At 45.6% G+C, this 25,266-nt stretch overlaps 1 protein-coding gene across 2 annotated transcripts in view; it reads left to right on the top strand.

Annotated features, from left to right (window-relative positions):
* The window catches only part of LOC146820763 (MFS-type transporter SLC18B1-like), a 709,940-nt gene that overhangs the window by 538,426 nt on the left and 146,248 nt on the right, over positions 1-25,266 (top strand). For both annotated transcript variants that reach the window (XM_085611552.1, XM_085611553.1), the window contains one exon: positions 23,208-23,303. In XM_085611552.1, the coding sequence (XP_085467678.1) occupies positions 23,208-23,303 (96 nt within the window). The remainder of the gene's footprint in view (positions 1-23,207; positions 23,304-25,266) is intronic.

The raw sequence follows: 25,266 nt of genomic DNA, 5'->3' as shown, positions 1-25,266 counted from the left end.
GGTGCTGATGTAAGAGCTGATTCTGACAATTATTAAGGATCTGCTCCCTCATTATGAGATTATACAATCCTTGGTAATCATTTACTTTACTGCCAGTTAACCAACCTTCCAGTGCCTTGGTTGCACAATCTACAAAGTCTACCCAATCTTGATTCTGTGCTTTCTGGTTGTCTCTGAACTTTAGTCTATACTGATCGGTGGTTAAGCCAAACCCATCTATCAAAGCATCTCTCAAGATATAATAATCATCTGCATCCTCTTCTCTAACAGAGAGGAGCTTGTATCTACCTTTGTCTGCAAAGGAGAGCCATAAGATTGCTGCCCACTGCTCTACTGGAACCCTCTGAAATTTAGAGGACCTCTCAAGTGCAGTGATCCATTTATGGATATCATCCCCTGACTGATAGGGGGGCACAATCTTATGTAGGTTCCTATTGTCAGGAGCTTTCTCTCTAACTCTAGGGGGTATTACTGCCACCAGGGGTCTCTAGACCCCATTTTCTTGAAGCTTTTTGAAGCTCCAGGGATTCCCTGTCCAATGCTAACTGTTCTCTCCTGAGCTGTAGTTTAGCCTGCTCAAACTGGATCCAGTCTGCATTTCCTCTCCTTGGAGGATTCTCTTCCCTGAGAAGAGATCAGAGGTCCCTTTGGATCTCTCAGAATGGTTGGACCCCACTGAGGGGGATCTGTTCCTTCTGTTTGGATCCACCATTCTCCCTTTAGGGATGGAGAGAGTGCCTCTTGGGCCATCAACTCCATGTTGTGAATGGTCTGGTTTATCCAGGTCAAGTTCATCTTCCTCTTCCTGGTCCTCATCAGAGTCCAACCCTGGGGTGTCCTCTTCTGGGGGATCCCCACCCAACCTGTCTACCCCATCAGACACTAAAGTCTGCTTAAAGTCTGCTATGAGCAGGATTTCCCTGAGACGTTGAGTATTGGCACCTTTGTTTGTCTTAAGTTGCCCAGTGGTGCACATCTCCCTAAGCTCAGCAAAGGAGAGATTATCATATTTGTCGACTGGGACCCTTTGGGGTCCTTCCAGAGCCTTATGGGCACCTGAACTTAAAGACATTTCTAGTGTGGTGGTACTGGTGTATCTACCTACACTAGATGTGGCCTACTGAACCCTTTCTTGAGTTGTAGTCAAGGTGTGCTAAACCCTCTACACACAACTCCTAAGTTCAGTAGAACTTATTATATTCTAAGCTTGAATTTATATGTACCTTTAGTACCAAGTGGCTTTCACTTTAGAAATTCAATTTGTTATCTGGTAAAACAATGGCAAGCTTGAATCCAACCGCTGCACACCAATGTGAGAAGTTGGCCTGGCATATGCTGGTCACTAGTTATAGTGGCCACCTTGCACCAGTCCAATTCGACTCTTAAGGTGATAGGTTAAAGACAACCTTTAAAGAAAGCTATCCTAGTGGTAGCTGTGGAGAGCAGCCTTTAGGCTAAGTCTTGAAGTGTGTTAAGCTTATTGTTTTACCATAGATAACCTCTTGAATGACCAAATGAAAGAGTAGTCCACACAGGTATATATATAAAATATATGTATTTATTCTAAACAGAATCCCACAAGTCTCTTTATGAGGCTAGAGGTAAAGTTACAATTCAAACAAGCATTTATAGATACAATAAATAGCACTGGAATCACAGGGCCCCGGGGGGGACCAAACCATATATTAAAAAAGTGGTATAAGAACCACGACAATTCTACAGACAATGCCTAGGGCATTTAGGATCGCTGGCCCCTTAAGAATCCACCCCAGGTGATGAGGAAGGGGACCCACGGGAGGCGCGTGCAGTGGTATTAGCTGCTATCGGGATCTCTATTAAAGCCTATGGAGAATGTTGCGGTTTGATTTTAAAAGATTAAAGACACTTCTAGCAGGAGTTCAAAGTTAGGAGCTTAGAGTTAAGCTTTAGAGGAGCCCACTACCACGAGAGTTCCGAGGTACCACTGTTACCTGCCCCAGGGAAGCCGGGTGCATAGGTCGTTTTCGATGTCGGGCCGTGGGCTGATTTTCAATGGGAAAATGTACAAAACTGCTGCTAGCCAAAAGCGTTGATGATGTCGTGAAGAATGAAGTTGTAGATCTTGTAGAGGAGAACCTGAAAGCAGAGGGGACAGAGTCTGGGTCACGACACAGTGACCAGGGAGCTCAAAGAAAAGAGCCCTTCAATGTCGGGTGCTTCAAGTGGAAAAGGTGTAGCTGGGATCTGCAGCCACGGGCTCCGGGAGGCTTCAAGGAAGGCCAGCTTCTGGAGGGCGACTGTCCCACAAAGGATGAGGGTCGCTGCTGTGTTAGTGTCTGGATTGGATCCACTAAGCCTTGGCAACCGCAACCCACGCAAGATGAACAAATCAGCTACTGGTGCAGACCCACGAGGTTTGAGCGAGGTCTCCTTCAAGGAGACTGTAGAGCAGGCCTGGAGCAACCAGGGGAACTCTAAAAAATAAAGATTGACCTCCGCTAGGGCCCACAAGTCGAGAGACAAGGGACCGTGGGAGGCAGCAATTTGGCGTGCGTAAAAGGGTACCCACGGGCCACAGGAGTGGGCTGGGGCACGGATCTTTCGCACAGTTGCTGCGGAGAGGTTGGCTCAATATTGGGCCAAAGCACAACTTCTCCACTGGTCAGGGTCGTGTGCTATGCAAGAGGTGGTCGGTGTCCTGGGCTATTGGGGATCTCGGCACCCACGTGGTCCACGGTGCTCAGACTTGCTGGACACACTCACTGGCCTCTGGGATGCTAGAAAACCCACCTCAAGGTTGAGAGGAGTTGTCGATGTCCGAAGGAGCAGCGAAGTTCCACCAGGTCACTTGCAGTGTTTCAGGTGCCTGCCAAGCAGGGGGGTAACACCTTTACCCCAAGGGAGATTTCTTCAATCAGCTGGGCAGCAGCTTGTCGAAGGTCAGGTCTGTGAACTCCAAGATTAATCTGAGGCTCTGGGGACACAGTATTCACCTTTATCCAAGAGATTAGGGGAGAGTCCAGATCGGAGCCCACCGATGAGAGTTGAGGCGGGAAAGGGTGGCTACACCCTCTCCCCTTTGTGTGTTTCCCACCTGGGCGAGGGGCAGGATGCCCCTGAACCGGTTCCAGGCGGTGTATGCAGAATGTAGGCGCTGTAGCAGCCTACGTGCAACTCTGAAAGGCATCCTATGGTGCACCCACCCAGTTCCAATCCACGTAGCCTGTCTGGGAAGGTTCTGGCACCTCCCTGCAACAGGATCCCTATTGTCCAGCTGCCGAGGCTGGGGTTTTGCCCAACAACAGGCAGCCAGCGTCGTGTGGGTGGCGAGTAGCATCCATTTTGTGATACGTGTGCACTTTTAAATTGGTGTCTGAATTCTGCTGCTTTTCCCATATCGCCCCTCTAGCAGGGGGAAATCATGCCCTCATGCCCATGGCTGGACTGGGGGTATGATTTCTACATGTTTGACACCAAACACAATATGGTTCTGTGTAGCCATTCTCAAGTTATCACGCTATCGCGATATACTTATAATGTGGTTAAGAGTATATGGTATGGCTACACTACAAACAACCCAGCAATGATTTTTACGAGGGTTGCAGAGGGGCCCTACTCAGGTAGGGTACCCCCCTCACACATATCTCAGCACCCTGCCTTGTAGGATTAGCAAGGCCTGCTTGAGGGGTGACCAATGAGACTACATGTGTTGTACATAGGTGGGATACAGGGTACCTGTATCCCTGTAAGGGGGTGCAAGCACCACCTTACCCAGACTACAGTAGTGGTCTGGTGGTGTCATTTGGCATGGCTTTCCCAGGGTGGCACAATAAGTGCTGCAGCCCTGGTAGGCCTCTGAGTGACCCATGCCCTGGGTACCTAGGGTACCATCTACAAAGGCTGACAGGGTATCCTCAGTATCCAATTGGGTTGTACCTAGGGTACTCACATCAGTTTAGAGAAGAAGCAGATAGGCTGGGGTCCTGGATAGCAGGGCCACAGCCTGGCTAGAGTCATAAAACAGTCAAAACATCAGCAAAAAGTTGGGGGCAACTATGCAGTCGATGCCACTCTCCTACAGCAAATCAAGGAATTTCTTGGGCCCCAAGTCCTTGCAGGAGGCCTCAAAAACTACGCTAAGACTGACAAGAGGTGCGACGAGACAGAGACGCTTTCTGAGGCCGCTGGAGGCAGCATGGAGGAGCAGGACTAATACAATGTTGCACATAATTCCTGGTGTGACACTCGAGGGGTAGATTATGTGTGTCCTTAACATTCGTGTTGCCACACTGAGGGGATCTGGTCTCCGGCCCCCGGGGTATCCTGTGGACATTGTAAATCGAACATAAAGAATTGCATACGATAGATGCCAGCAGATTCATCTAGACTTTGTAACATATGAGTTCTCTCACCATCCAGTTAAAGTCTTATGGGATCCACATGGGTGGGGACAGGGGTTCCTGACTCTAGTATTACAATTAGTGGTACCCCACATTCTTTGGAGGTATACTCTAAGTTCTGATGGCATTACTAGATCTCTACTATGTATAGATACTAGGCGGTGCTGTGGTAACAACCACCCCTGTGTGTCACTCACTTTATGGCACTATGCCAGACATGTTTTGAATTGGGGGGAAGGTTTTTTTCCGACCATGACAACTTGGGGATTGCATGGCATGGGGTGGGATTTAGGGTCTGGTATTTTGGACACAATGTGTACTGTATATGTATCTATCTCACCAAAAGCGTTTACCTACTGATATATCCACAGGGTATGAAAGCAGTCATAGAAAGGGTGTATACAGATATGTTATCCAACTGTAGTACTGAACCAAAGTAGTGAGGTGCGATTCCTAACATAGAAAGTTAGGGGACTCAATGACTTTAGAAAACTACATAAGGTGCTGGCGTACCTCACCAGGCATAGCATAGACGTCGCTCTCTTACAGGAGACTCACTTGCCCCTAGACATAAACTACTCACTCCCAGACGATCACATGGTCCCTTCCATGCTGCTGGCTTTTTCACACTTGCAGGAGGAGTTTTAACCTGGATTAACCCTAAATCGGGTATCAAATTAGAGGCCGTTGATAGTGATACGGGGAATAGATATACCATCTCTAGGTGTAAGGGCAGGGCACTGAATCTATTAATTGCTAATATCTAAGGCCCTAACTTTGATAATCCACAATTTTATAGAGATCTACTGGGGCGTATCCACGGGTGCTCCTCACTCCCGCAACTTTGGGGCGGAAATTTCAATCGTGTGCTGAACCCGATTTTGGATCGTTCTTGTGGTCCCTCTAAACGGCTGCCAAATCTATCATAAACTGTATTATTCAATTAGACATGGTTGATATATGGCGCACACGTTTGCCAAGTTTGGGGGCCTTCACTCACTATTCGGCTCCTTATAATCTACACACTAGAATAGCTTATTGGTTCTCCTTTAGAACCTTGTTTGCGCATGTTCGGGATTGTGTTGTTCACCCTCGGATCATTCAACTATACAGTTGGACATAGAGTGTCCGTAGGAAAGGCCAGCTCCATTCACCTGGCGATTTCCGCCATATTCACTACTAGATAATGTTTTTAAGTCTGAGATTTCGGAAGCCATAGAATCTTTCTTTGAAATCCATACAGGCTCGGTCAGTCGCTTTGCTACGGTCTGGAAAACCTTTAAAGTTTATGTCCAAGGGATTGCCATCTCAAAACACTCTGGGGTCCTCTGCTCTCTCAGAGATAGGCTGAAATTTCTTGAAGGTAGACTAGCTGAGCTCGAGCGAGAAGCTCAGGCAGGTGGTGACGACCAGACTACAGAGGAGCTTAGGAAGACACTCAAAGAATACTGTTAGAACTGGGGGTCTCTAGTTGGCTGAGGTAGGTACCTTAGTCCAAATAGGGACCCTTGCTTCTAGTCAGGGTAAAGGGGGACGGACTCTTAGATAACCCCTGCTCACCCCCATGTAGCTTGGCACGAGCAGCCAGGCTTATCTCCAGGGCAATGTGTAAAGTATTTGCAATCACACTCCCAGTAACACAGTGATAACACCACAAATGGACACCACACGGGTTTCATAAAAATATCGGTATCTTTATAAAAAAGAATACGATAAGACCAAGCGATAGGAATCCAACATATGTGTATCGTAATATTTCGCGTTGCCGGTTATTAGGCCGGCAATCACTTGTAGGTTCTTGCGGTATTAATGAGCAATTCAAGATCTCTATTGTAGTCCCAATACAATGGTATGCAGTTCGTAATGCAAGAATAATGTGGTTCGTAATGCAAGAATCAGGCAGTTCGTAATGCAAGAATAATGCGGTTCGTAATGCAAGAATCAGGCAGTTTGTAATGCAAGAATAATGCGGTTCGTAATGCAAGAATTAGGCAGTTCGGAATGCAAGAATAATGCGGTTCGTAATGCAAGAATTAGGCAGCTCGTAATTGCTAGAATAATGCGGTAAGCCAATCTGCGCGGTCAACTCGGGCCCCACTAGGCCCCAACTGCAGAGACAACGGTAGTAACCTTAAAGGGGCGGCCTGGTACTGCTGGGCAGGTACGGGCCACTCAGGGACTCAGCGCGTCTAACGCAGTGCAATGGGAGAGAGATCGGAGCACTCCTATACTCCTCCTGCACGCCTCCCCAGGCCACACACGCTTGCAGCTCCCGACTGGAGTCCAAGCCTTACCTGGCGGTGCGCTGCCTCGCTCTCTCTCTCCGCTCGTCAGACGTCCTTCTGGGTGATCTCGATCACGTTGCAGCTCTGTTGCTATGTGACGCTGAGCCGCATGGGTTACGGCACTGCTTTTTACATTCGTTGACGATCTTGGCCAGATTCCTTTCAACGAACAACGATCACGAGTCCTTTCACCTTGTAGCTTCCTTAGGTTCTAGAAATCCTTTAGCACGTTGCGGCTCGGGCCGGGTGGCGGCAATCTTTACTCACAGCCACAGGTACGATGACGGCTCGGGCCACAAACAGCAATGCAGCCGTGTGGACGATGTTTCACACTGCAGGAGCAATGCGGTCATGGGGCACCTCGTAAACAGAACCAATGACCACACGGCAGTCTCAGGCGTGCAAAAAGCACACACACACAGCGTCGCTGAGGCTCACTTGGAAACTTTTATGTTCCTGAGTTTCGACAACGGGGGACCAGCTCTCCTCGGTCCCTTGGAGACAAGTTACTTCAGGACACAGCACACAGCAAAGTCCTCTCAAGCAGGGGGACACAGCACACATCAAAGTCCCTTGTCCTCTCTTCAGTCAAATCAGCAAACTGCAGGCCAGCCCCACAACACACAGCAAGGGCAGTCCTTTTCTTCAGTCTCTTCAGCTGTTCTTCTTTAGCAGAGGTTCCTCTTGATCACGAAGTAGTTTCAATCCTTTTTTCAGTATGGATATCAGTCTTGAGTTCAGGGGTTTCAGCTTTTACATTTATACCACTAAATGCCTTTGAAGTCTTTGTGCTCAGGGGGCTCTGACCCTGGTCCAAACCAGACCTTGGTGTCTTCCTACCAGTACACACCCTCTTCCTTTGATAGTCAATGTCTGGGGCCTAGACGCTCAGCAGGAGGTGAAGCCCTATTCACATCCAGGGGGCTACTCCTCCCCCGCTTCAAACGCAGGCCTGCCTGTTGCTGTCCCACCTACTCCTCCCTGGGGTCAGGACACTTCCCAGACCCTTTCACATCCAAACCCAGACAGGCAATACACAACCAGGCAGAGGCACACAGGATGGTTTAAGACAAGAAACCAGCCACCTCTAAAAGCATGGTTTCTAAACACATAATTCAAAAACCATCTACACAAAAAGATTCTGAGTTCAGGCACACTAAACTCCATCCCTCCATCTTATACCTGTGGGAAGATATGCTGGAAACATGGGACACAGCATTCCCCATTCTGTCCTATGGGCAAGATGGCCTTGCAACAGTGAAAAACGAATTTGGCAGTTTTTCACTGTCAGGACATGGTACACACCTCAGTACATGTCCTGCCTTTCACATACACTGCACCCTGCCCAGGGGGGTACCTTGGGCTTACTATAGGGGTGTCTGATGTGCATAAAAAGGGAAGGGAAGGCCTGGCAAGTGGGTGCACTTTCCAGGACAACAAGACAGTGGCAGGCCTGAGATCTCTTCTTAGGGCAACTTGTGTGTGTGTGGCATAATTAGTGCAGCAGGCCCACTAGCAGCATTTACATTACCAGCCCTGGCACACGTAGTGCACTTTACTAGAGACTTTACTAGTAAGGCAAACATATCAATTATGGACAACTTTATACCAATTATGCACATTATACTTGCACTTTGACACTGATCAATATTGGCAAAGTGGCCAAAGCATCTAAGCCAGCAAAACGAAATCCATCACAGCATCAAAAATAGAGGTAGAGGCAAAATGTCAGGGGTAATCACGCCAAGAAAGGCCAGGTCTAACCGATACCATGTAACAGTCGACAAAAAACACATGGGGAAATATGCTGTTGCCAAAACATATGGTGAAGGTGAAGAAGGGAGGTGAATGCGGTTGCGGAGCTACATGCCGATTCTGGTGAGGTATTGAGAGATCCCACCTCCTTAGCAGATATATTTAGTCAGTATTATTCGGAACTGTACCTCTCCAGGACATCGGCAGATGCCGCAGCCATTCTAGTATATTGAGCATATTAAATTGCCATGGTTGGCGGATGAGCACAGGGAGTACCTAATGAGACCGCTTGATGGTTGGGAAGTTCTTGCTGCGTTGAAGAAGATGCGCTCTGGTAGCACACCAGGGCTAGATGGCCTAACCGTCACATTTTACAAAGAATTCAAGGAACTCCTGGTCCCACACCTGATCACTTTGTTTAAGGAAATGGGCGAGAGTGGCGAGATGCCTCCCTCTATGCGGGAGGCTTGGATTGCTACCCTGCTTAAACCAGGCAAACCGCCTAACGAATGCTCCTCATATAAACCGCTGTCCCTGCTCAATGTGAACACCAAGCTTTTTGCTAAAATACTGGTCAACCGCTTGGCCCCTCTGGTGCCTCAACTGGTTGGAACAGAACAAGCGGGATTCGTCCTGGGGCGTAATCTCACATACAACCTATGTAAGGTGTTTGGCGTGATTCAGCATACGAAGCCAGAGATCAAGGCCGCAGCAGTCTTCCTTGATGCAGAGAAGGCCTTCGACTCTGCCGAATGGCCCTTCAGGTCTACTGTATTAAGAAGAATGGGGGTTGGGGAAGTCTTCTTACAACTAGTAGGGTTGTTATATAATTCCCCATCTACCAGGGAGACTTGGTGACTGTGCCGATGAAGATTACCAGAGACACCCGCTTCTATGCGCAATAGTAGCAGAGCCGCTGGTGTGTGCTCTTAGGGAATACCATGGGCACAGAGGGATACACTTCCTGGGATATAACCTAATAGTTTCCATGTATGCAGACAACACACTCTTATACATCAGAGACCCTGAAACTAACCTATCCCCAGTGCTAAGAGAAGTAGTGAGATATGGGGAGTTTTCTGGCCTTAAGATAAATAGGAATAAGTCCACAATATTTCCACTGACGCCAGCTATGAAGCCTATTGAGTTAGACTTCCCCCTCTCATGGTCCACAGACTCAGTTTGTTATCTGGGCATTCAGGTTCATATGAACCCTGAGATAGTATTTAGATAGAATTATAGTAGGGCAATCACCAAGCTGGAGGAACAGGTAGAGCGCCGCTGGATTTGCTTGCCCCTGTCGTGATTAGGACATATCTCTCAGATGAAGATGGTGGTGTTACCTAGATACCTTTTCCTGATTCTCAATATTCCGATGGTCCTCCCCTCACATTTCTTCACGCAGCTTAGATCTGTATTGGTGAGGCTGGGAAGTAATTCTGAGCTCAGTGGAATATTATCACTCTACCTTATGCCATGGGGGGATTGGGCGCTCCTGATCTGGAGCTCTATTACTGAGTTGCGCAGTGCTCACAATATTACTATTGGGTTCACCAGAACACAGCTTTCCTGTACTTACAAATTGAAAAAGCGGCTGCTGCCCATGACCCCCTAGCGGTGTCATTGTTTTGCACCCCATCTAGAAGCGCTGAGATCTTGGACTCAATCAACGCAACGGTGCATGAGTGGCACAACCTACTGAAAAGGCAGGTGGGAGATATTTTGTATTCCCCCCTGACACCTCTGGAATGGTGTCAATGGTTGCCAAACTGCAGGGAAAAAGAGGTAGTAAGGGCAATGGGTACAATCAATCTCACCAAAATTGGGAATCTACTTACGGCAGGCCCAGCTTGCAGTTGGGCCAAAATTGAAGCTTAGGGTCATACTGCTTCCCTGCTGACGAGGTTTCACTTCTTCAGAGTGCTGCACGCTCTCTGCGGGCTGCTCGGTGAGGACACACTGGAGCCATATGCGTTTGCCCCATCACACATTCTACAAGCCGACTCTCCTAATAAGACACTATCTATCATTTATAGTTTAGTGCAGTATGAACGCAAAAGCACCTACACTAAGGCTAGGCTGGAGTGGCAAAATGACCTAGACACAATCCTTGATGATACCACATGGCGGTACTGCTGCGAGTCCATGAAACACATCTATCTCAATGGTAGGCACAGACTTATACAATTTAAATTCCTAAATAGAACTTACTACACCCCAGCTTGATTACATAGATATGGTCTTAGAGACACAGCTGAGTGTGAAAGATGCAATACTGACCCAGCGAGATTCATGCACCTAGCTTGGTAATGCCCAGTCATAGCTAACTTCTGGAGGTTAATTTTCCTAATGTTGAGCTACATCATAGGCACACCCCTCCCAATTGACCCATTACTGGTACTCCTGGGACACTCTAGACAGCTTCAGAAGGAATCAAGCAAGTTTGTGAATATGGGCTTACTCATAGTGAAGTGCAGAGTAGCAATGCGATGGGCTCGGGGCCTGGCACCCACGGTTGCTGAGTGGTCTAAGGACATGTCATACTGCAACACACAGTCAGAACTATATAGTGGACTGCTTCCCCCACAGAGCCGCCCCAAGAGTTTTTGGAGCCTATACCAGAGTTGCCTCACCGCAATAGAGCCGACTGCATCAGGGTGAAAGGGGCCAGAGGGAGACACTGGTTCTTGCCATAGATGCTCTAGTAAGACCCTGTTGGGGAAAAGTCTCTGGGTGATTCTTGTAAAACATAGCGTGGCATGTAAGAATCATACTACCGCCTATTGTTTACGAGCCTGTTTTGACCTTCGTTGGGTCACTCCTTGTTTGAGTTGCCTTTGGTACAGTGCTTGTAATGTGTGCTACCCTAAACTCTGTGAACGTGTATCTATTCATATGCCATAGTCACAACTGATGTCCGTTACGTTTTTTTTGTTTTTTGTTTTTTCTCTTGGTTCCGTTTTCTGTTGATGTAACTTGCTTGTTACTTATAACAAAATCTATAAATAAAGTAATTAAAAAAAAGTCATTTTAATGACACTGCCATTCTACTCATAGGGGCATATCAACAAGGGCTTTATCTCTGCTTTTTTGGCTTTAAAAGCCAAAAAAGCAGAGATAAAACTAGCACCCTATCAACAACAGGGTGCTAACACGCAAATTTGCATGTTAACACCCTTTTACTCTACGCTTCCCCTTGCATCTCTAATGAGATGCAAAGGGGGCGTTCCAGAGTAAAATAATAGGAGAAATGTCGCTAAGCGACATTTCTCCTATTATCAAGAATGTCGCTAACCCTGTTAGAGACAAAAAAAGCAGCGCTAACCGCGGTTAACGCTGCTTTTTTACGTCTGCTAATTTTCAGACTTAGCCATGATATCCTATGGAAGGAGGATATCATGGCTAAATTTGCCTGTCCCTATCAACAAGGTAACGTGTGTTATCGCTGGGTTTCCAGCGATAATCTCACGTTAGCCTGTTAGCGTGTAGATGTTTATCACTATTGAGATAAGCGTTGCTAATAGCACGCTATCTCAGCAATAAAAATTCACGCTAGCCGGCGATAATTATCCTCACGCTAAGAGCGCTGAGCGATAATTATCGCCGGTTGTTGTTGATATGCCCCATAGTATTTAGCTATATCTCCCATCATATATGTTCATGTCCTGACAATTGACATTACCCCTCTTAGAAACTATTATGTGCAGTATTCAGTTTTTCTCCAACCACTTTTGCTACATTCCATATAAGAGTTTTCTAATGTGCTGTTAAGCACACTACAGCCTTCGTTCTAGTTCGGAACTGAGGGTAGGCACAGCTGTCAGCCTTGGGGCACATTCCCTCCTCCGGCTGATTCGAGCGTTACAGGTTTGAGCACAGAGGGGCATATCAACAACAACCGGCGATAATTATCGCTCAGCGCTCTTAGCGTGAGGATAATTATCGCCGGCTAGCGTGAATTTTTATCGCTGAGATAGCGTGCTATTAGCAACGCTTATCTCAATAGCGATAAAAATCTACACGCTAACAGGCTAACGTGAGATTATCGCTGGAAACCCAGCGATAATCACACGTTACCTTGTTGATAGGGACAGGCAAATTTAGCCATGATATCCTCCTTCCATAGCATATCATGGCTAAGTCTGAAAATTAGCAGACGTAAAAAAGCAGCGTTAACCGCGGTTAGCGCTGCTTTTTTTGTCTCTAACAGGGTTAGCGACATTCTTGATAATAGGAGAAATGTCGCTTAGCGACATTTCTCCTATTATTTTACTCTGGAACGCCCCCTTTGCATCTCATTAGAGATGCAAGGGGAAGCGTAGAGTAAAAGGGTGCTAACATGCAAATTTGCGTGTTAGCACCCAGTTGTTGATAGGGTGCTAGTTTTATCTCTGCTTTTTTGGCTTTTAAAGCCAAAAAAGCAGAGATAAAGCCCTTGTTGATATGCCCCATAGATCGCAGAGTTTCGACTGGTGTTATTTTGTTTGCAGGTGGTGATGTTTGCACTCTGCGCTTCAAAAGCACCTGTATATGTACAGTGCATTATTCAACTATCTTCCATGGTATGAAAGCCAAACATGACTTGACGGTTTGTGCTCTGATTTATGTCATAACCATAAAGGTTTTCCAAGATTACTGTTGGATCAGTATATGACAATTTAGTTGCTAAGAAGCATTAGTCTGCGTGACCATAAAACATTAAAAACAATTAGAAAGAAGGGTTAGTACTAATAACTTCATCAATTACACTATTGGAATCATGTGTGAGATCAAATGCCCAACAGGTGAATGAGATTTTCCTAAATTTGTGCACACTTTTCAGTGGTGCACTGGTTGTTGGGTGTCCCCTGGTCAAGTATGATTGTTTACCTCTCCCCAGTTATCCAGGACTGATAGCTTCACAGTGGGTAGTGTAAACGTCATGAATACATCTTACCTGCCCTCTCAATGAATGGGGTGCCTGTCTCATAGTAGCTGAGGAAGGCGCAGAGAATAATAGAATGCTCTTACAGATGTCAAGGGAGCCTTCATCCTGACAATATTTTCAAAAGAAGCATGGATACCCCAGAATGTACCAGGTCTTCTGATTTCCTTGATGTCCAAAGATGCAAACCTCACTGAGGTGTGCCTTGGGAAAAAGTGCTTAACTCCTCCAACTCTACAAGAAGCTTGACTACTCAATCGTGCCAGGCCCGTGCCTCCTTCGGTTTCAGGGTTAACAATTCCAGGCAGACTTCACCCTCAACGCACTTGCAGCAGGCTTATCCTGAATGCAGACACCTCAGCGGATCCCTGAATGTATAGATGTGGCCACCGAGAAGTAGCCACACCAGCATCAAGGTTAATTGGCTATTGATTTTGCTGCAGATATTTTAGTGAATGACCATGACTCTAGGAAGTAAGCAGGGGGGAAACATTATCCCTGATAACGAAAGTGGGACATGACCCCCTACCTAGGATGTAGGCCCCGCACACAAGGAGCAAAATGAGCTTTGACCTCCTGCAAGAGGGATAGGAAAGGTGATGGTTTCTGCACCAAGGGTATATCAGTATTAGTGCATGTTTTTTCAACAAAAAGTGGAAACAATTTACCCAGTAGTGGTCTGGTGGTGTCAGTTTGTATGGCTGTCCCAGGGTGGCACAATAAGTGCTGCAGCCCTGGTAGGCCTACTGAGGGACCCATGCCCTGGGTACCTAGGGTACCATCTACAAGGGACGGTCAGGGCATCCTCAGCATCCAATTGGTTTGTACCTAGGATACTCATATCGTTTAAGAGAGGAAGCAGATAGGCTGGGGTCCTGGATAGCAGGATCCCAGCCAGACTAGTCAAAAATCACTCAAATACCAGGCAAAAAGTTGGGGGCAACCATTAGTCAGATTCCACCTTACTACAAGTACGAACAATAAATCCACTTTCAGCCAAATTCTTCTTTTTATAAGAAAAAGTAGTATTTTATTTCTAACTCTACGCATGCACAGAAATGTGACATTCAAATGCAACAACACAATCCCCCTTTAGGTCTGTGCTGTAGTAGTTGTCAGATAAATCCCTGTCCTACTCTCCTTCGTGTAACTTGTTCAGAGTTATTCCCCATTCACTGGTGGCTGCATCCAAGGAATGCACACTATTAGGCCATACTCAGGAGTTCCCTTTGATTGTTCAAGAATTTAGCCAAAAGTGTCTACGGTACTGCACCACCTTCAGCAGTGAATCCCCCAGTGCCCACGGACCCTCATTCAAGTCTTGCCGGCTTCTGCAGCATGGAAGCAGTCAGTGTTACAACGGGTGTCCTCAGCGTAGGCATTCGCAAGACCTGATCCTGCTCTGAGAAATTGGGCTGCTTGCAGCATACGCGTCAGCATCAGGTGGGTGCAGGCTCACTCTACAGAGTGGGCTGCCATCTCTCCCCAACAATTGGAGCAGGTTGCAGCATCGCAGAGGCTCGGTAAGTCAAGTTATCTCTGGCGGGAAGAATTCAATCCTTTGGCTCCCGACTGGATTCCTGCGAGGGTAAGTTGTCCTCCTTGGAGTCCTCCTGGTCCCCAGTGGGTCAGTCAGGGCAGATCTCTCAGTGTGGCCAGACCGTTTGGTTGCAGTTTCACTCCAGTCCTTGGCGACGGCCCGAAGTCTTGGATGATTCAGTCACGGAAGTCCTTCCTGACACACAGGGTTGCTGCAGTATCTTACAATGCAACATAAACTCCTCAGGTTCAATCACCCACACCACAGTGGCCCCGCCTGGCATATGAGGTCACTACAGTGTTCACAGGTCGTGGCTCGCAGGTCACACAACTATTTCAACGCTGGCCCCTCTGGCATAGGGGGCCATCACAACATGGCCATGTGGGCTCGGCGCCCTCTGCCCAATGCTCGATACTTGCTCAGTCTATAGCGGCTCTCTCCTGTCATACAGAGGTTGCCAAAAACAGTCCTGCTCATGGGCTATGCCCGATAGTTGCCTAGCCAAATCATCACACCTCATACAGGGACTCTTAATGGTAGGGCTCCCCACTGGACGTTGCTTCCTTCAACACTCTTCCTCAAAAGGCACACTGGTCTTGGCAAGCAGGCAGGCACTGGTGTTCCAGGCTTCAGGACAGGTGGTCTTAGTTGCCCTGAGTGATGTCCCCTTACCCAGCAGGGACACTAGCAGGCTTTGCCTCCCAGCCATGTTCCCAGGCAGAAGTCTTGCAATGCTTCCCCTTCTCACACAGCCCATCTAGCTGCTCGGAAGATAGCAAGTTTTTTGTGTGTCTTAACCTCCCCTTCTTATTGTCCATTTCCAGGCACCAAATGTGATTTCCGGTCTGAGTCTTTGAAGTTTTATGTTGGGGTTCTACTTCGTTTAAAGTGGACACTTCTCTCTTTCTTCTTTCCTCAGGAAAGATGTCTGTGAAAGCAGACAAGACTCCGAAGCTGATTCTCTCCCAACACCACTCATTTGAGTGACCAGATTCACACGTAGATATCAGCCACAGTGATATGTGCATCAAAAGGTTAATCCCAGACCCCCAGTGTTAGAAATGGGGGTCTGTATTTAGCAGAGGTAGGTACCTTTGTCCAAATAGGGATCCTTGCTTCGAATCAGGGTAAGGGGGATACACACTTTAGATACCCCCTGCTCACCCCTTGGTAGCTTGGCACAAGCAGACAGGCTTATACCAAAGGCAATGTGTAAAGTATTTGTACCAACACTCACAGTAACACAGTGAAAACACAACAAATGGACACCACACCAGTTAAAACGACAAAAATTCAACATACAGATACTCAGTAAAATGTCTTTAAAAAGAATGTTGCAAAGATAACCTTGTAGAAATCAAATAGCACCAACTGAGGCTATCACGACGTCAGGACAGCACAAAATCCAAAGTATGGCGCCGCCCGCGAGGATCTCAGCGTTGGGCACGGAGTCACACAGACCCCCAAACAACAGTACCTTGGAAAAATGAAGTCGGTGATGATGCACGGCGTCGAGGAGGACCGATGTCGGCTCCGGTGATGATGAGACGTCGGCAAGTTTCTCGAGTCACCCTCGGTGGTTATCGGTGCTGTGATAACAAGATGCAGGCGCTGGCGAAGACGGAGTCGATGCGAGCGCTGGCGTCGGTCACAGCCGAACACTGCGGGCGTCGGCGGGTGTCATAGGGCATCGGGGCTGCGGAGCAGGCCGGGCACTGCGTCGTTCACTTCACGAGCAGCTCCCTGGGCTTCGGTGCAGGTCGCGGCGTCACAGCGGCGGCGTTGACGGCGTTGGAAACTGGATTTCTTCCTTCTCTTTAGTTTCTTCCAGCTCCCAACAGTAGTAGCAACCTCCAGGGGCCCACACACAGTTACAGGCACCTCCTTGCAGGCCAGAACTCCCAGCAAGGAAGTTCAGGGGAGCTGGGGTGAAGTCCTTTTGTTCCTGGGACTTCAAAACAGGAGGCCAGCTCTTCTTCAGGCCCTTGGAGGCTTTCCTTAGGCAGGGGACACAGCACACAACAAAGTCCTTCTTCAAGCAGGGGACACAGCACACAGCAAAACCATTCTCCTTTCTTTGGCAGAAACAGCAACTGCAGGCCAACCCCAGACACACAGCAAGGGTAGTACTTCCCCTCAGTTTCTTCAGCTCTTCTCCTCAGCAAAGGTTCCTTTTGATTCCAGCAATAGTCTAAAATTCAGGGGTTTTAGGCCTAGTACTTATACTCTAAAATGTCTTTGATCCCTTTGTGCAAGGGGCTCTGAGCCCAGTCCAAACCAGTTCTGTGGGCACTCTGCCAGTGCACAACAAAATCCTTTGTCAGTATGATCCTTGGTTTCAGACGCACCACAGGGGGCGGAGCCAGCATTGTGGTAGGCAGGTACAGCCCAATTCAGGTACAGGTGCTACTCCTCCCACCACTCCAAATGCAGATCGGACCCATTCAGCCTAGTGCAGACTCACCCAGACTCCTGGAGCCACCCCAGCCTCTGTCACTCCAAAGCCAGACAGTCAATCCACAAACAGGCAGAGGCACACACAAAGGTTGAACAAGAAAATAGCCACTTTTTAAAAGTGCTATTTTCAAACATAGAATTTAAAAAACATCCTTACTAAAAGATATGTTATTAAATTCTGAGTTCAGGGATACCAGACTCCAATTTTCCATCTTACTCCTATGGGAAGATATGCTTGTAAAATGTTACATAGCATTCCCCATTCTGTCCTATGGGCCAGATAGCCTTTCAATAGTGAAAAACGAAATTGGCAGTATTTCACTATCAGGACATGTTACACACACCAGTACATGTCCTACCTTTCACATACACTGCACCCTGCTCAGGGGGGTACCTTGGGCCTACTATAGGGGTGTCCTATGTGCAAGGCAAGGGAAGGGTAGGGCCTGGCAAGTGGGTGCACTTTCCAGGTTGACATTGAAGTTAACGAACTGCGCGCAGGTACTGCGGTGGCAGGCCTGAGACATCTTTTCCGGGCTACTCATGTGGGTGGCACAATCAGCGCTACAAGCCCACTAGTAGCATTTGATTAACTAGCCCTGCTACACTCAGTGCACTTTACTAGGGATCTACTGGTAAAACAAATATGCCAATCAGGGAGAACCAATTACAATATCAATTTACGCAGGGAGCACTTGTACTTTGACACTGATCAGCAGTGGCAAAGTGCCCAAAGCATCTAAGCCAGCAAAAACAAAATCCAGCACAGCATCAAAAACACAGGAGGTAGAGGCAAAAAGTCAGGGAAAACCACTCCAAGGATGCCAGGTCTAACACCCAGCCTTATTCCTTATGATTTCCTTATCAGCCCCATTTCTCTTCCTAAGTTGTGTTCGGGCCAATTCTTTGTGATGCAACACTGAATCAGTCTTTTCAAATGTAAAAGAAGTTTCTTCCTTTTCCCTCCATTGTACTTCCCACCCATCTCACAGCAATTCAGCTCAGCAGTACACACATCTGTCTGGTTATTCCTCTCCACCTCATGCTTTCACCAGGTAGGCCTGGGCTTCCCAAAATGTATCCCATGGTCCTCCATTTAATATGCCATTGCAGGCACACTTACTTAGTGTACATTCACAGAACTCTTACTTTCCACCACTAGTACCTCCATGCATTGTACCATTATATGTGCACATACAATCAGTACACACTCAGTGTGCACACAATATTCAGCACTGAAGTTTTTCTATATTTAAACAGGGTGTGTTCTTTACAAGCACACACTCTTCAAGCACACACACTCACTATGGGTGCACTACATAACACATCACCCTTAATTTATCTATTGTAGTTCCTGCTAGCACACATACATCCTCCAAATGCCCTCATTGCGGACACACTGCACAGCACTACATTTTTCAAGTCATGTATTTCTCACAAGCACACATACACTAATCTCACATGTACTACACAGAACTGCTCTGTCACTGTACTGTATCCTTCACAGGCCCACATACAACCAGAGCAAAGTCACTACTCCAGTGCAACACCGCACTCCACATCTACCTGATAAAAGGCAAGAGTGAGTTAAGCACACAGCAGCGGTATTAGCGGAAAGGTGAGTGACTTGTAGGCCTCACTCCAGTCACAGAGGGTAAAAAGGTCCACTACACGATATGCTGCCACCACTACGCTTGTGCTGCTTAACTCCTGGTGAAAGCAGTAGTGTTGCAGGGTTTCTGCTCAGGAACAGAACTATGCCTGGGACCATAGACCATCAGCATGTAGAGACTGAGTGACCATAGCACCTCAGTATCTATGAGCCCAATTCCAACTGGCTGTAATGCCTTACTTGCCCTCCTAACCTTCCCAGAGAAACAAGTGAGTTGGCACCCCACAACACAACTCTCCTGACCCTCTCTGGGTTCGCTGTAAACAGTATATACCCTTTCGCTCACTCACTCTTACCTGTCCACAATAAGATAGATCAGAGACATGAAGGAAGTTTATAATGTTTATTTAAACTATTCAGCTCTAAGATGCAGTATTTGTTCCACAATTAGAAACCAAATGTATAAGATAAATATCAGTAGCATGGTTAACAAACCGTATACCATACAAAGCCCTGTCATATTATAAGACACATTTGCCTACCCTCTCCCTCTACTGAAGCTATGTGAATATATATTTTATATCTCTGGGTTTAGTGCAGAACCTGTACCTTAGCATACATAGGTGGGTGTTCTACATCTCAGCTGACATAGTGCTCTTGCCTCAGGACTCTTGCTCCGCGTGTATTGCTTTTTTGAACTCCTGTCCCCAGTTATAGGACAAGATGTGCACTCACAAACAGCAGCAGCATTCTTATGTTATGTCTAGGTGCTAGTGTCTAACCAGAAAGAATAACAAGGGGCATTGTTGTTTGACGTTGTCTATGGTGTTTAGACTAAATCCCAGAAAAAGAAAAGAACACGAAAAAATGTACAGGTTCTGTGTGAAAATACAACGTGGCTGATAGGCAAGCGTGATTATATAGTATAGTGTGCAAAAGAAATGTGTTCTAAAATGTGCAGAATTAGGTTAACATAGAGAAAACGACAATGAGCCATGCAAGAAACACATGACAGTAGCCCTCCACACCACAATCTGTAGCCCGCCACACCTTAATCTGTGAATCCGGCCTATGTCATGGCGCACATGCATTATCCATGTTCGCCTAAGACAAATAATAAGCATTAGGAATCCAGACAACAGTACCGTTGGGCACTCAGGGAAGGGGTAAGTGCCTTTACCATGGATGGGACTTTTCCGTACCAACATTGATTTTAATAAAGAGGTTTTTACAATCATTTTTTAATAGGCCGGAAGTTAGCACAATTAAGGAATAGCTATGGCAGTGTGTTTGCACAGGTTAGATCGGAGTACTCCCACTAAATCTTTATTGGACTACGAGGACACCCACTTCTGTTACTAGAAACTGGGGACCCCAGCATAAGCATTTTCAATGATTGAAATGCAAAAGAATACACAAAAAATAAAAAAGTATTTGTCAAACAAATAAATACATGATAAATTATTTTATTTAATTCATAAACAAATATAAAAAACAGAATTTTGATTTTAAGAGGTAAATTAGTGTGTTTCTAAATTCAATTTTGTCCACTTATTGGCCATACTATATTTTGTTTGATTCATTTGCACTCACTGTTAAAGCACGAGGATACTAACTTAACTTTTTGGCCTCCAATTTCAAATTCCTTAACTTTAACAGAACGTTTAAAAATGTGCAACTTTAAATTTAGCTTTTTTATTGATATACACTTTATTAATATTATTTCACATTCCAAGCTCTGAGTAGGCTTTGCAGATCCCCACTGGTCCCTGGACCACTGGTTAAGAACCACTGGGTTAAACCTTCATACTATCAGAAGATACATAAAATATCTGGAATTGGCAGTATTGGAGTTAAAGAAAGTGGAGAGAACTGTTCGCACCGCCTCCTGTTTACAAAATGGAAATCTTAACAGCAGCAGGAGGAGCTTGTGTAATCTGCTTTAAAACACCACCACATGTAGTGTTGTTGATCTGCAGATCAGATGGCAAGTATCTTTCACAAATGCAACTTTGCACAAAAGCAAGAAATTGGCAAAATAAAATCAAAGGCTTATCTGCACAATAGTGGGTAGAATTTGAATAAATGTCACGGGGCCAGTAAGCTCAATGTTGCTCATTAGACGTTCCTAGAATTATTTGAGCCAAGTGTTTAAGTGTTGATGATCTGATAAATCTTGCTGACCGGCTTCCGCTTTTATACTGGAATGGTGTTATGGGTATGGTAGTAAAAGATACTTACAATGGAGAAGGCGCTTTTCACAACTACTCATGCTGATAATTGCTAAAGGCAAAAACAACAGTTGATGGACAGAATGCAGAACAATGTCATACATTTACCCCAGTACAGAGATATGGGCCTAAATCCATCGTTTTTGTGCTCACCATGCCATTCCAGTTTGAACCCAGCCATATGTAAATCAGTCTTGACCCTGTGCCTCATGGGAACAGTCCAGCCCGAACTGCCAAGCCAGGTCCTCCCTGGACTGGAACCAAGCATCCTAGGATAGCTTGATTCCAGTGGCATGGAGAGCACGGGACTCACGTCTGAGCATACCCGTCCCACTCGGGGTGACAAATGCAAAAACAACAGTTGATGGACAGAATGCAGAACAATGTCATACATTCACCCCAGTACAGAGATCTGGGCCTAAATCCATCATTTTTTTGCTCACCATCATCCCCTTTGGTATCACTTTGTTCGCCCCAAGTTGGCAGGGTATGCCCAGACGTGGGTCCCTTGCTCACTTTGCCACTTGATTCAAGATAGCCTGGCTGATGAGGGTTATGAACCCGAAACCGGTCCCAGGGTGCTTGTTTCCGGTCCAGGGAAGACATGGCTTGGCAGTTCGGGCTGGACTGTTCCCATGAGGCACAGGGTCAGACTGATTTGCATATGGCCATGTCTGAACTAGGATGGTGGAGTGAGCTAAAGAATGATGTTGGATTAAACCCAGATCAGTTGACTGGGGGTGAGTGTTTGATTTGCTCAAACGCTCCGTCCATCATCGCCTTTGGTATCACGATGATTGCTCAAGGAGCTGGAGGGGACTGTCTTAAAACACTCCCACATTTAGACGAAGTTTGACAGATTGGTAGATGTATAGATTAGCTGAACACTATTGGTTTTAAATGCAATTTGCACAAAAACGAAACCTGGTACATGAAATGAATAAGGATATTTGCACAACAGTGAACAGTAATGAAGGGGATGTTAGTTGGTCGATAGGCACAATTTGTTTTACAGTCAGCAGTACACAGAATTGTTTGAGTAAATTGTTTTGTACTAAAGTATAAGTACTGATTACTTTAAAAATTTTGAGGATCTCAATTGAAGTTCCACAAAAGCAGAATCTGTTTAATGAAGAGTGAGAATATTTGCACAATAGTGAGCAGTAATTAAGGGGGTGTGAGTTGGTCGATGCGCACAAAAAATGTTTACTTCAGTACATAGAATTGTTTGAGTAAATAGTTTTGTAGGAACTTATAAGCACTGTTGGTTTTAATAATTCTATTGATCGCAACTGTATTTTATTGAAATGGTTTTATTAACTGAATAATAAAACTTTACCTACTCCAAAATCTATGGGAAGCAACAACATTTTCACTCTCAATGCAGTTGTTAGATGTTTTTGCAGTAGACTTTTTTTATTAGTGATTAAGAAGGATATTATATAGGTTATTTCTTATTTAAGGATAAAAACATAATCATGGGCATAACGTATTTTATTGTTTGAAGTTCAAAGCACTACGGTTTTAATAAACGCATGTTTAAATTTAATTTAATTGAAAAGGTGCTTCATGAAGATAGACCCTCTCTGGCTGTGGACCTGCTGGCCCAGTTCCCTCAGTGACTGGAACTTGCTCTCCATTTAGTTTAGTTTTCACAATACTCAAAGATCCTGCACAGAGTACTGTATTTTACATCAGGGAGTCAAAAATTGCAAATAAGAGAGGATGGAAATTCCCTCGAGAGACCAATTATACTTATTACATACGTGTTGATGAAGGCGGTTTCATTACAAGTGACATGGACGACAGAAGCTGTCATGAGTTATATACAATTCTTCAAATTTTGATTATCATTACCAAGTTTACATGATTTTTAAAACGTCGAAGTGAGACAAAATATGTTTATAGAGGAAGAAGCTTTGCTTGTTATTTTCTTCTGTGTTGGCAGCGTATACGAAATGACTTATTTTTTAAGAAAGAATTCAACGTTGTGATATGTGTTGTTTTGATATTTGTTTTCACAGTTCGTTTGGGCTGTTCATCACAATACTGGTCATCCTTGGCTTTTTTCTCGGGATGCAATTCGTCCCACTCTTACCTGAAATGCTTTCGTGTGCATAGTAAGTAATAAATAGTACCCTTTTTTCTGGATAAACTGTTATCTTTAGAACGTTTTTAAAGTGTTTCATTTGTTAACATGATTTCTCCATCCTTCTCAATCCTTTTTTGCAGTCGAAAGGCAACCAAAGGCCACTCTGACGTTGTGATAAACTACTCTAATTTGCCACAGATGTATTCTGATTGGTCCTCATTAGTTCCATCCCTCAACTTTAGTCCCATGCATTTTACAAAATGTCTCAAGGCACTGGTGCCATAAAAAATAAAGGGCATATCAACAAGGGCTTTATCTCTGCTTTTTTGGCTTTAAAAGCCAAAAGAGCAGAGATAAAACTAGGGGGCATATCAACAAGGGCTTTATCTCTGCTTTTTTGGCTTTAAAAGCCAAAAAAGGAGAGATAAAACTAGCGCCCTATCAACAACAGGGTGCTAACATGCAAATTTGCATGTTAGCACCCTTTTACTCTACGCTTCCCCTTGCATCTCTAATGAGATGCAAAGGGGGCGTTCCAGAGTAAAATAATAGGAGAAATGTCGCTAAGCGACATTTCTCCTATTGTCAAACATGTCGCTAACCCTGTTAGAGACAAAAAAAGCAGCGCTAACCGCGGTTAACGCTGCTTTTTTACGTCTGGTATTTTTCAGACTTAGCCATGATATCCTATGGAAGGAGGATATCATGGCTAAGTTTTTCTGTCCCTATCAACAAGGTAACGTGAGATTATCGCTGGGTTTCCAGCGATAATCTCACGTTAGCCTGTTAACGTGAGAATTTTTATCGCTATTGAGATAAGCGTTGCTAATAGCACGCTATCTCAGCGATAAAAATTCACGCTAGCCGGCGATAATTATCCTAGCGCTAAGTGCGCTTAGAGATAATTATCGCCGGTTGTTGTTGATATGCCCCCAACGCCCTATCAACAACAGGGTGCTAACATGCAAATTTGCATGTTAGCACCCTTTTACTCTACGCTTCCCCTTGCATCTCTAATGAGATGCAAAGGGAGCGTTCCAGAGTAAAATAATAGGAGAAATGTCGCTAAGCGACATTTCTCCTATTATCAAGAATATCGCTAACCCTGTTAGAGACAAAAAAAAGCAGCGCTAACCGCGGTTAACGCTGCTTTTTTACGTCTGGTATTTTTCTGACTTAGCCATGATATCCTATGGAAGGAGGATATCATGGCTAAGTTTGCCTGTCCCTATCAACAAGCTAACGTGAGATTATCGCTGGGTTTCCAGCGATAATCTCACGCTAGCCTGTTAGCGTGAGGATTTTTATCGCTATTGAGATAAGCGTTGCTAATAGCACGCTATCTCAGCGATAAAAATTCACACTAGCCGGCGATAATTATCCTAGCGCTAAGTGCGCTTAGAGATAATTATCGCCGGTTGTTGTTGATATGCCCCAAACTTCTTAATGGAAATACCTGTCGAAAAATGTGAGCTATTATCTTACCTCCAGTATATATGTTAGTGGTGAAACCAAGCAGTCAGGGTTTCTGAAGGAAGGCAGCTTCCACACCAAAGGATTTGACACAGTTAAATGCCTGAGGGCCACCACAGAGAACCACAGGCAACAAACCAGGATAATGGAGCATTATTCTTTTGTCAGATGGCTCAATCAAGCGGTGTAGAGAAAATTGTATTTTGGAAGTAGAATGGCATTCATCCAGCCACTGATGAGAAGGAAGATCAAGGATTTGTACTTGACGTGCTCACAGAGCTAATGTAGACTTCGGGGATGAGATGCAAAAGCTTTATTCTGCACTGAAGAATATGATGAACAGGCTTTAGCAGCCACTGCAACCGATGGAAATATATTGAAGCAATATTTCCATCGCAATTTAGCTCGCATGAGGTATTATATACAAGGACCTTCTCCGTGCAGACCAGTTCATGTCCACCACCAAAGGAGTAGTCTTGACAGTACAACAAGGCAAGATTTTTTTCCTGCAAGAAATA

The sequence above is a fragment of the Triturus cristatus genome, chromosome 6, assembly GCF_964204655.1.
Source record: "Triturus cristatus chromosome 6, aTriCri1.1, whole genome shotgun sequence".
NCBI lineage: Eukaryota > Metazoa > Chordata > Amphibia > Caudata > Salamandridae > Triturus > Triturus cristatus.
This window is presented reverse-complemented; position numbering and strand designations above follow the sequence as displayed.